This window comes from Thunnus thynnus, chromosome 12 (genome assembly GCF_963924715.1).
Source record: "Thunnus thynnus chromosome 12, fThuThy2.1, whole genome shotgun sequence".
In the NCBI taxonomy this organism is placed as follows: domain Eukaryota; kingdom Metazoa; phylum Chordata; class Actinopteri; order Scombriformes; family Scombridae; genus Thunnus; species Thunnus thynnus.
The window spans coordinates 31,360,062-31,372,649 of NC_089528.1; the positions used below are offsets into that span (position 1 = coordinate 31,360,062).

Genomic DNA, 12,588 nt, shown 5'->3' on the forward strand with positions numbered 1-12,588 from the left:
GATGACAGTTATTTCTGCAAATACTTTACCCAAAGGATGATTGGAAATCTGAGCCCAAAAGCTGCTGAAGCCTTTCTTGAGTACATTTATTATTTACTTTTAAATTAATGTTGCAAATGTCAGCAAAATCTTCTAGTATCTTTTATTGACTGTAGAAATCCTAAGTGTAATATTTAATGATGCCAAAAATGTAAAAATGAAAAGAAGAATAAGAGTAAAGGCAATAATTATTTTGCTTCTAGCAGTGCAGGGCTCATGAGTTCCTGGGTTTATTTGGTTAAAAAGTCCTTTTACTGTAAGAATAATTTATTTGCATGACCATGATCTTCTGACAACTGAAGGTAGTTTAGTTGACAAATCAGACGTTCAGATCAGAAAACACTCATATGTGTTATATTTGGAGGATACTGACAAACAGCCCCTTCTGTCATTTATGTATGAGCACTCGGCAATGACAAGTGTAAACTGTAAAGCAGTGATGGAAGAAGTGTTGAACTGTTTTACTTAAGTAAATGTACCAATAATACAATATAAAATACTACTTTACAAGTAATGGTTTTACTTTCAAAATTACAGAGGTACTATTCACTAAATGTACTTAAAGTATCAAAAGTAAAAGTACTCTTTATGTAAATTGGCCCCACACACTGTTACATTGATCATATACATATATACAGAGCCTGTGAAAAGTATTCACCACTCTTGAAATGTTTCATGTTGTATTGTTTTAAAACATAGAGTCAAAGGGGATTTAATGTGGCTTTTTGTACACTGAAAAAACCCTTATATGTAAAATGTTCTCTACAAAGTGATCTAAATGTATTTCAAATATAATAATAACTAACTAGTACTTATAGCTGTGAAGTAAGTGTAGTGGAGTAGAAAGTAAAATATCTCCCTCTGAAATGTAGTGGAGTGGACGTATAAAGAAGCATAAAATGGAAATACTCATGTAAAATACCTCACAATTGTACTTTATTACATTCCTCTCCTGCTGTAAAGTGCACCTTTGCTAAAAACTCCAAAAAAGAAAAAGTGACAAGACCTCCAGATGTGTGGCCTTTGTTGGTGGCTGGGCTCAGTTTGACTGTGTGGGTGGAGGGCTCAGTGGAAAAAAGGTTTACAGACAACAAGAGAAAAGACCCACATGACAAATGAGAGGGAGGGAAGTTCATGAGTGTACAGCAGCAGGTATGAATCTGTTCTCGGCGGTTATTAGGACTCATATAAAACTGTTGACAGTGAATCAACACTTCCTTTCCTGCAGCAGACGGGCCGTGTGGGTTTCTGCTCAGCAGCCTCCACACTGTTCACTGTGGTTTTTCATTTTATTAACACAATGACGGTTACAACCATCAACTCTGGTTAAAGAATGGTTCCAGGAACTTCAGTATGAATTCAGCGCTCGCTGTCTCAGTTTTAATCTGTGTTATTAATGTGTGAGAGAAGCAGCTGAAATCCTAAACTCAGAGCTGAGAAACTGACATCATTAAATAAAGGGAGACGTTCAAACTCCTGCAGTCTGCTCAGGTCCCACAGTCTGTACTGAGTTCACAAATAAATCACTCAATTCACTTTAAACAAATCGATGACAATAAAATGGTTGAAATTGTGATTGAGGTGCTAAACATCCTAATAATAATAATAAATAATGCATGACTAATATTAAGAATCCAACTTAAATCATATAACTTAAGATATTTTTATTAAATATAAAACACAAACAAACATATGTTATATATATTTACAAAGCAACATAAACATCACATGTATGTAAAAAAAAACAACTCCTGCTCATTTTTAATGAATAGAGCACACACAGCAATACATCTGTTGGTGTCACATATTCCACCTTAATTATAATAAATGATTAATTGAATAACAAAACCCACATTCATAATAATATTAATATTGTTCATAATTCCAATTTTCTTTGTATCTTCCTGTACACTTGTTTTTAGCACTATGTGAAAGTTTACTGAGATCTACTCAGGACAAGAGTCAATTTACTTGTAGGTATCAGCAAACTTGGCCAATATAGTTGATTCTGTGTCTGATTATTTGTATTATGTGAAGCCAAACGGAAATCAATAAAAACAAGAATGACTATAAATGACAGAATCTGTGATATTTCAGTTTATTGAGGATGTTACTTTGAATGACTTTGACAAACCTGCCACCCTCTGTATAATGTATTAAAAAGAAAATGCACAAGAAAGAAAAAATACTATAAGCAGCAAAATCAAGCATCAAGATAACAATATTCTACTGAATGTACATGTTTGTGTGTGTATTTATAGTTTTAGGACAACTGTGTCTTAACCATAAATTTACAACCAACCACAACACGTCATTACTGACATTTCTGAACGATTGTCAAAGTGATAAATGAGATGAATTGATGAGATGTGATGGTGAGAAAAGACGAGCAGAAAACAGTCAGTCAGCATGTGTGCAGTTGGTGGACGGTCCCTTGTTTCTGAGGATCATCAGCAGAGAGAGTCCACAGCAGTACACCAGACTCTTCACTATCAGCACTGTGTACAGCACACAGAGCAGCTTCACCTGGTACTGAGACGGGACAAGAGCTGCTGGTGGATCTGCTGATGGAGCTGGTGTCGGAGATTCTGATGGAGATGGTGTCGGAGATGCTGATGGAGCTGCTGGTGGAGTTGCAGTTGGAGCTGTTGTTGGAAGAGTAGAAAGATCTGAAACAGAAAAAAGTTAAAAACAAATTAGTCAGTGCTCTGCTCCTCTGCTCTCTCTGACAGCGTCTCCAGATGAAGCTGAATCACTGCTGAACACAGTCACCAAGCCTTCATTACCTTGTTCTGTTTGGGCCCTCACTGTGCCCCCTTCGTGCTTGACGGAGCAGCGGTATTTATATGTGCTCCTCTCTTGCTGATGGAGCAGCAGGATGGAGGCAGTGCGTCCCGTCTCTCTGAGCTCCAGCTGCTGTCCCTCAGCAGGGTTCAGATCCTCCAGCCGGCCGTTCTTCTGTCTTTTCCAGGAGAACTGGACCAGAGGAGGAGACATGGCTGAGGCCAGACACAGCAGGGAGCTCTCACCACCCTCCAGGTGGGCTGCTGGGTACACGCTCACCACGGGCTTCACTACCTGCTCATCTGAAGTTTGACAGCAGCAACAAGCAGCACAGACACACATTCACACAGTCAACAGCAGCTTACAGCACTGCACTGCATTCAGTCTGATCCTGGAAACTACATGATCACTAAACTACTCATCAATACACCACAAACATCATCTACACTGATACATATTTTCATTTATATCTTCATCTAGATAGAAGTTCAAGAAAAAATGGAAAGATGACAATAAAAAGTTCTGTTCATTATTATTTAAATTTTTACATATAATTCATGAAAAACAATGTCATATAAAATATAATAAAATTACATTTGTAGAATGCAGAATATTAACCTTCATCATAAAATAGGTATAAATTGTGTCTGCTATATTTTATGATATATATTACTAAACTTTATGCCATGCTTCATCATACATGAGATTGAAAAACTATACATATGCACAGCAATACATATGTACAGTATATTGATACATAAGTGTATCAATCAGTTTTCTTTAAAGTGCAGAGTCACCATGCAGCATGGTCCCAACACATTTACAATTAAAGAGAATACAATAAAAAACAAAACATATAGTAAGAGAATGAAATAATAATGAAATAAAATAAAACAAACACATTAAAAACACACACACACATATATATAAACTGGTATCACCACATACATGTCTGCAGATAAATAACCAGAAATAACACAACAAAGATGACAAAGATAATCCAGTAATACATAGTTTGTCCACCAGACAGCACTAACAAGTTTTCAGCTGTAAAATATCCTGCTTATTTCACACTTTGGTCACAATTCTTTTATAATAATAATTTTAAAAAACAAATATTTAAATTTTGTTTAATATAATAATTTTCAACATTAGTCAAGCTGCACTTTATATCATATTAAATATATCTTATAAAAAACAACATATTTACCTCCATATATACCATAACACCATATACCATAATAAATCTATGATAAAATACAATATATAAGTCCTAATTTGCTGACATTAAATCTGTGTTCATACTTTGTACTTCCTGACCATGTTGATGAAATTAGTGATTGTAGTTTTCATTGAAATGTAGTAAATGAAATGACGGACTGAGACTGAGAGCTTAATGAAATCAACACTGAATCTGTATGAGACTGAAGAATCCTGCTCATCAATGAAATTTACTTAAATTATCTCAAGATTGTGTATAAAAAGTCAACGGATGATCAGAGCAGGAAAATCTGCCACAATCATTCATCTAGAATTTAATTTCTTTCAGGAGAGAGAAGAAGTTTCATTGAACAGCAGCTGATGAGAATACAGAATGAAATTAGAATATCAGTGCTGAGTTTCTCTGAGTATTTGGAAGAGTTTAAAGATTTTAGTTTCCAAGAAACTTATGAAGACAAACTCCTTTTTGGTGCTTATTTAATGATAGAATGGTTGCACAATGAATTCTCTAATAATTATGGAAATTAATGTGTAAATCCTCAAGCAGCAGAAAATAAACTTAAAAACTTGTGCAATAAAACAACTGAAGGAAAATGAAAGTTTAGTCTTACCTACATACAGTTTAGTTCCAGAGCCAAAGATGAAGTAGAGGTTTCCTCCCACAGTGAATGTGACTGTGACAAAAACCTGTCTGCTGTTGAATGTGTCAGCTGAGGCGAATAAATCCAAATTATTAACCAGTATCATATTTCATCTCCATGATGTGTTTCTCTAATGTTCATATCAACATGACTGTCTCTTCTTTTGTTGTATTTCTCTTTATTTCAGCCTACTGAGGTAGAGAGAGGCGGGATCCTGCTATATTTCTAATCAGTCCAATACATGACACATGTTGTCTGTCAGTTTAATAAAATATGATTTTACATCGGGATCAGTAGCTGTGAAAAAAATAGAAAAATAACATAAATATGGGATATGAAATTCAGCCGCTCTGTAGCCTGCAATAGTAAAAAGTGTCCTCCATAAAAGTCAAAATACTCTTCCTGACTTGTACTTTATCCTCAGACTGTCATTTGAAATTAGAATCCTTTAGATTTTGGTCCTTGTTGATAACTTGTGTTTACTGTTGGTAACAGCCAGTGTGTTATAATAATACATCTACTGGAGCTTTGACAGAAAAGCCTTATCAACCACTGGGGGCAGCAAACACATCTTGTCACTCTGTCAAAAATGAATGAATGAATGAATGAATGAATGAATGAATGGACTTTTTTTGCTTTATGCTTTAAAATGCTTTTAAATTCATCAGCAAATTTTAAAAAAAATGCCAGTTTAAAACTGTACACATACACAAGGAGGAAAGGAGAAAATGAGAACAATGAGTGTCACTGTTTATAAAATATAATTTACATGGTTTCTTTGGAAAGAAAGTGAGGACAGTACATATGAAGAAGTCATTACATAAAAATTTGAGAAAATCATAAAAGATTGAAACAGGCAACTACAACGGCGTATTAGGGCCATCATAGGTTAAAAAATAAAAAAAAAAGGGGGCCGGGGAAGAGGGGTAATATTATGAGAAAAAAAATTTCAAACAGAATTTTCATGATTAAAGTCTTAAATTTTCAAACAAAAACTCAAATACTCTCTGAGATTTTAAAGTCATTAATTTTTAACTATCATTTGAATTGGCCGTAGATGTAACCAGTGATATTCTTACATCTGTCCATTGTGTTGTAGTTCCTGATGCACAAAAGCCATCCCCTCATCCAAATCACTATGTTGTTTTCTTCTGAATAGGCCCAGTTCACTGCAATGTCTCTTCAAAGTTTGGATGCTTATGATAATATGGTGATTCTGGGCTAAAATCATAAGTATTTCCTTATTGCTAACTCCAATTGCAAAGTATAATTTGATTAGGTCATCCACCGCAGCATAATTGTACAACTGTGGTGCTGATTTGTATCAAGCTGCATGGCGTGGCTCTGAGGAATTGTAGTTTTTAAAAAATATTAGTGTTTTTCCTTGCACTGGAAGGTATAAATACTGAATTGAGAGTACACTGTGGAGTTTAAGGGGATGGTAAATACATTTGTGTAATCAGAGGTCAAGAAACAAAGGTCAGTATTTCACAGCAGGAGCCATGTAGAAGCTTTATACTGACATACTGAATGTTACTCTCCAGGTCAAGACCTTTCCAAGAATGTATTTGGTTTAGCTCTTCGACAAAGTTTTGATGTTCTCATTTCATGGACACAAGCCTCCCTACGTCTAGTTTCAGGGAGTATATGTAACATTAATGGGAAATAAGTTAATAATAAAACACATAAATATAAGTGTAGGACTCTACAGCCATGCTAATAGCTCTGTGAGGCTGTACTCTAGCACAGTAGTGCTATGAGCTAACATTAGCATGCTAACATACTCATAATGATAATGCTAACATGCTGATGCTAAGCAGGGTGATATTTATCATGTTCACCATTAGAGTTTAGAATGCTAACATTAGCTAATTAGGGTAAACACAAAGTACTGGATGAACTGAAATTTACACCAAATAATGGTGCAAGATTAAAAGTTCACCGAAGTGATAACATTTCATCTCAAGGGGAACATTAATGTCTGTAGAAAATTTCATGTTAATCAATCAAATATTTGTTGAGTTAAGTCACTTAAAAACACAAATGTGAACCTCATGGTAGCGCTCGAGGAAAAGCCAGAGGATCTGAGAACCATGAAAAATTTGTGACAATGCATCTAATAGACATTGAGATATTTCACAATAAGTGAAAGCTTTGACCTGCTGGTGTTATTAGGTCAGAAATGCACCAAAGTCATTAAAATGGGCATTATGAACATCTGTACAAAAATGTCAGAGATATCCATCCAATCATTTCTGAGATATTTCAGTGTGGACAAACATACCTAGATTCACTCTACTAAAAACAACAACACGGGTCACCCTGTGGCTTCAGGATTAAGACTCAGACTATGACCCCCATTCAAGTACAACTGGGGACTCTTATTGCAACTCTTTCTCCCCTCATTTCCTGTCATCTTTCTACTGATGCTATCTAATAAAGGATTTGAGAAGTTGATGTTTATAGTACAGAAGGTCAAAAAGAAGTGAAGGTTTGTTTACATTGCCTCCGGAGCCACAGGAAGCTTCCTGAAGCTGACCAATCAGAACAGACTGGGCTCATCAGGAGGGGGGCCTTAAAGAGACAGGAGCTAAAATGGCCTGTTTAAGACAGAGGCTGAACTGAGGGGCTGCATAAATGGCCAGTATAAGATAAATAAGAAGTTTTCAACTGGAAATCTTGCAGATATTCCAGTAGAGCCCCAGAATATAAATATGAACCTGGAAATATGCAGAATATGTTGACCCTCATTGTTGACCCTCTGCTTCCATGCAGTCCTGCACATAATCTGAATTTTCCCTCCATTTAACACGTTCCTCTGTCAGCACCTGACAATGTCATCAAACGACATCACCACATGTTCCAAGTGAACTTAATGTGAACGGGAGCTCAGTTACAATAATGATTGACAACTGTACCAAGAGTATAATATGTAATACGTATAGTTATTATTTATTTGTTTGATCCAAAAGCCACTCCAGACCCATATGGTAACATTAACAAATTTGCTTTTGTCAATGAACAACAGTCTCCTCCCCCTGAGTGGCATATGAAAGAATATCTCAGTATTTGCTATTATACATCCACATGGAAGATTACAAATTAAATTAAAAGTAGATGGAGGTGAAATATGTGAACATTGGCTGTGGTTTATAATAATAATAATAATAGACCCTTTACAAAGGAAACAACAACACAAAAAGAAATAATGTCCATGAGTAAAGTGAACATATTAGAAGGGAGGAGAAGAACACAGTTCGTTAGAGATTGCAAGCAGTTTTGAAGAAGTGTGTTTTGAGCACCCCCGTGCACATCGAACCGCGGCGCAGTTGAAAGGCTTCTGACACGGGTATGTAGATGTCTTCAGACCCGGCCTGTTTTCAGACAGTGCAAGAAGGAGATAAACATCACTTTCTTTGTCCACTATTTTGCCTGCTGCGTCACGATGAGTCACAAGACTTTGACCTACAAATCATAAATTTACATGTGTTTTCTATCCTTTACTGTTCGAGGCGTGGCACAGTCCAAGGGCTTCTGTCACAAGCATGTAGATGTTGTCAGACCTGGGCTGACAGGTCTGACTTTACAAACATGTAAAGTTTGGTGCAGATTGGAGCATGTACAATAAACTTATAGCAACTTCCTGTGTCATGGTAAAACATCAAAACTAAACGGTTAGGTGGTCACTGTAATTTCAATTCATAATTTGAAAACCTTTGATGATTTTGTGTGTAAAAGAAATTCACTTCCTAATTTTCATCAAGTCTACTTTTAGAAAAGTAAAGACTTTTAACCCACATGACCTGGCCAAAGTTAGGGATTTCAGGGATAAACTGCAGTACAGAGCTACAAATTTTAGTTTTGATTTTATTTATTTTTTTTTTTTTATCACTAAACTGTCACTCTTACTCCATGTTTTCCCTTTCCCTCATAGGTCATCGCCACTACTGAATTATACATATAAGACTCATAATTATTATAACATAAATAATAATAACAACTTCATACAAAATTTGTATATAATGTACTGTATGTATATAGACCTTTCTGCTGTATCCTTCAAAAATGAGCTCCATTTATCCGTGACACCCATCCCCCCACTTTCTTCCCTCCCTCTCCCTCTCAGCTGGAGAGAAGGATTTCAGAGCAGTCTTCTAGTGGAAATATCTTCATAAATCCCATGACTTTGGCCAAATCTATTGATACAGGTTTGAAAGTGGTCTGACTTATAGTTTAGACATCAGAAGCCTCTGTTTGACACAAAGTTCATGCCCATAGATTGCCTCCCCATTGTTTTACATTGTAAGGGTGATGTGGCACTGCTACTTTCAGGGCTTATTAAATCCAAACCGTTCGAGTTATTACAAAATTTTTAACAACTTTTTTCAGCACAGTGTCATAAGTCATGTATCAAAGTTTGAAGCCGATACCATTAACGCCCTCGGAGGCGATAGCATTCGTTTGGGGTCCAAAATTGGGGCAAAGTCTTATTTTGAAAGGCTGATTGTGGACTTCCTGTTGAATTTAAGTCAGGTGTGTCTGCAGGTCTTGATGAGACGAATAATTGAGCAGCCATTGTTGTTAGATAGGTGGTGCTAGAGAGCACATTTTGGCACTTTGGGGGTTAATTTTTATTATCAAACCTCCTACTGTGTAAAACAGTAGTCCTCGCCTAAGAGCAAAGACCCTGTTGTTTTTCGTGTTTGTTTGTTTGTTTCTTTCTTTCTTTCTTTATTATTACGCCACTAAAACCTTAAATTTGACCCCCTAAACATGCTCAAAAACTCACCAAATTTGGCACGCACATTAGGTCTGGTGAAAAATTTGATAAAATGTAAAAATGAATCCCTAAATTGCCAAAACGTGCTGTCTAGTGCCACCTATCTAACAACAATGGCTCATGAAGACCTACAAATCATACACTAACACCCCTGACCTAAATCCAACAGGAAGTACGCAATTAGCTTTTCAAAATAAGACTTTGCCCCAATTTTGACCCCTGAACAAACGTTATCTCCTCCGAGGGCGTTAATGGTATCGGCTTCAAACTTCAATAGATGACTTATGACACTGTGCTGAAAAAAAGTTGTTAAAAACTTTGTAATAACTCGAACGGTTTGGATTTAATAAGCCCTGAAAGTAGCAGTACCACATCACCCTTACAATGTAAAACAATGGGGAGGCAATCTATGGGCATGAACTTTGTGTTCACACTCATTATAAAATCACGGGAGGAGCAAGAAAAGACTTTAAAACTCACACTCTAATATCTCAAAAACGGTAAAAGATAGAAAAAACATGTAAATTCAAGATTTGTAGGTCAAAGTCTCGTGACTCATTTAAAGTTCAAATGAAGTTTGTATCTAAAACTATGTGGAAGCAGTAAATGTTCAAAAAGGTGTGGGTTCACTCACACTCTCCATTCAAATATACGAGTATTTTTCTGTGTCCAGCTGCAGTTACTTATTGTCTCTACACACCTGACAGTACACATGTTAATCAAACTTTCAAAATAAAAGCACACCACACTTGTAAGAAATATCCCTCATTTTTAAAAAGCAAAATGATCTGATCCCGACGGGCCAGAGTGCGAGGTCCCGACCAACGCTGCTTGCAGCTTTAATTCAACATGTATTTTCTGACTTGCCGGAAAATAGACTTTGATTGTTAATTTTTCTTTTTTTACATTGTATTTTATTGGTATTAAACAGAGACTAAAGTTAACATTTGAATAAATTGACATATGAAAGGTTGTCACAATAACTGTTAGGTAATGTGCTCTGTTAAAACCAACTATCTGCTTTAAAGTTTTCAAATCTCATGTTCGTCCTTCTTTCAGTTTGTCGATTTGGGTGACAAGACTCAAGAGTTTAATGACAGAGTAACACTCAAACCTATCTTTGGATCATCTCAAAAACTTCCGTTTTTCGTTTTCATTTATTTTTCATCAGCCCCTGAATTTATGGAAAGATATTTCACTTTGACATCAGAGCTCACCTGAGAACCTGCCGCTCACCTGTCTGTGTGTCTCTGTGCTGTAGATTTTCATAATGAAATGATGCCTGACTGTCACAAACAGATCAGTTGAACAAGCTTTGGCTACTTATCTTATCAATCATTTTCATGTCTTATCGACACATATGCAATAATAACTCATGGAAAAATGGAAAGATGAGGTTAAATATGAAAAATTTATCCCACTAATTTCAAAGAAGATTAATGTTTGGATTGATTACAGAACATTCTTGTTAGCTAAGCTCAGTTGTTACTGACACTTTGGTTCTTCTTTAAAAACGACTTGATGTCTTCATATTATTTTGGGAGGACTTATAACAGTAATGAAGTTGTTTATTAAAATGACATGTCTGAGCAACAATCACAAATTAGCTACCAATACCTAACACTTGAAATTTAAATATAGTATCAGATGATCTTATATTCGTCCAGTGAAGACATTTTCATATTCTGTTATGTTTAAAACATTTAAACTATAAATACTAACCGCTTCAGATTCACCACCGTTCATTCATCACTGACTCTGCTGCTGCTGCTGCTGAGCTGCAGCTAGTCAACAATGTGTAAAACAGCTTGAAGTTGGGTTGCCAGATCATCAGGTCAGGGATCCCCCATATCAAGTTTTCTCTTTATCATAATAACCCACTTTTTGCAGAAAACACACAAACCTGGAAACTCTGCAGAGATCTCACCGTTAACATTATGGCAACTTAAAATAAAAAGATGTTTGAGATCAGTGAAAATGTTGGTAGGGACAATTCAGCAGCACCTTGACATTGGTAGCCACATGTCCCTTCTGTAATCACTCAAATCTACACCAATAATTTACATAAGTGATATTATATCATGAAATCTGCTGACAGATGTGTAGGGAAGAGCACAAGAAGGTTTTCATTGTGAAGGAGCAACAGGAAGATTTTGCATGTAGAGCAGATTAGCATTGTGATGGAGGAATGAACTTTATTGCAGCAGAAGGTCAAAGAAGCATCCATGTGTTCTGTATTCATCCTTTGTTCTCACTGTGTGAAACAACAGGAAACCTGCTGAAATACATAATACACATATAAATAAATATAATATTAAAAAAACACTGACAGCAGCAAAACAAGAAGATTGTCCTCAGCTCAGTTTGTTTGTGACTGTGGCTGAGATGGAGGTGAAATATGTGAACCTGGGCTGTGGTTTACTGCTCTCTTCCTGTCACAAACACTGTTTGACATCTGTTCATCTGGAGGTTTTTGTACAGGCTGCAGGGATCATTTCTCACTGTGGGAACCATCTTTCCAACACGAGCAGTAGTAGGTGGCTGAATGTGAATGTGTAACTTTCTGGATCTTCAACTCACAGCCTTTCGTTTTTTTTACAGCTAAGAAATCATCTCTCTGAGGATGATTGTACCCTTTATCTATTTTACAGTTACTCTTGTCAATATTTAGAATCACTGTGAATGTTTCTGTGTCTTTCTTCTGGAGCCAATATACATTATCCCTGTCACACTGGTTAGTTCCTCCACATCTGAAGTAGACTGTTTCACCAGCTCTCTTGGTCAATGTAAAATCTTCCTGAATCAGGTCTGCTGCCATGGCAACCAGCGCTGTAGAGAAACAGACTCACAGATGAAGGTCAGTGTGACAGTGTATGTTAAAGGTTGAGTTTGTTGGCTCCTGATTGGCTGGAAACACTCACCTGAACACAGACAGCACAGAGCAGCAGCTGGGAGGAAAAGCATTTTGTGCAGTGGTGTTTCCTCTGGTGAACCTGGGGAGAAGTGGCGCTCTGATGCAGCTGAGGCCAAACAAGGACGAGCTGTGAGATCAGACGAGGGCGTCGTGGTTTCTAACAGCTCCTCAAACCTCCCATCAGCCCCTGCGGCGGACAGATAAGGCTG

General features: G+C 36.6%; 1 protein-coding gene across 1 annotated transcript; it reads right to left on the reverse strand.

The window, feature by feature from the left end:
• Nucleotides 1–1,799: 1,799 nt before the first annotated feature.
• LOC137193534 (uncharacterized) lies at nucleotides 1,800–4,791 on the reverse strand. Its single transcript, XM_067604745.1, has 3 exons — nucleotides 4,656–4,791; nucleotides 2,826–3,125; nucleotides 1,800–2,708 (listed from the first exon to the last, which is right to left on the reverse strand). The coding sequence occupies exons 1-3, from the start codon at nucleotides 4,789–4,791 to the stop codon at nucleotides 2,440–2,442; spliced, it is 705 nt and encodes a 234-aa protein (XP_067460846.1). The 3' UTR covers nucleotides 1,800–2,439.
• Nucleotides 4,792–12,588: the final 7,797 nt, after the last annotated feature.

Excerpts from the sequence above, each read along its gene's own strand:
- LOC137193534 (XM_067604745.1), bottom strand. The coding sequence starts at position 4,791 with ATGATACTGGTTAATAATTTGGATTTATTCGCCTCAGCTGACACATTC. Across the intron at positions 3,126-4,655 it reads TGGAACTAAACTGTATGTAG|ATGAGCAGGTAGTGAAGCCC; the intron begins GTAAGACTAAAC and ends GTCAAACTTCAG. Across the intron at positions 2,709-2,825 it reads GAGGGCCCAAACAGAACAAG|ATCTTTCTACTCTTCCAACA; the intron begins GTAATGAAGGCT and ends TTTCTGTTTCAG.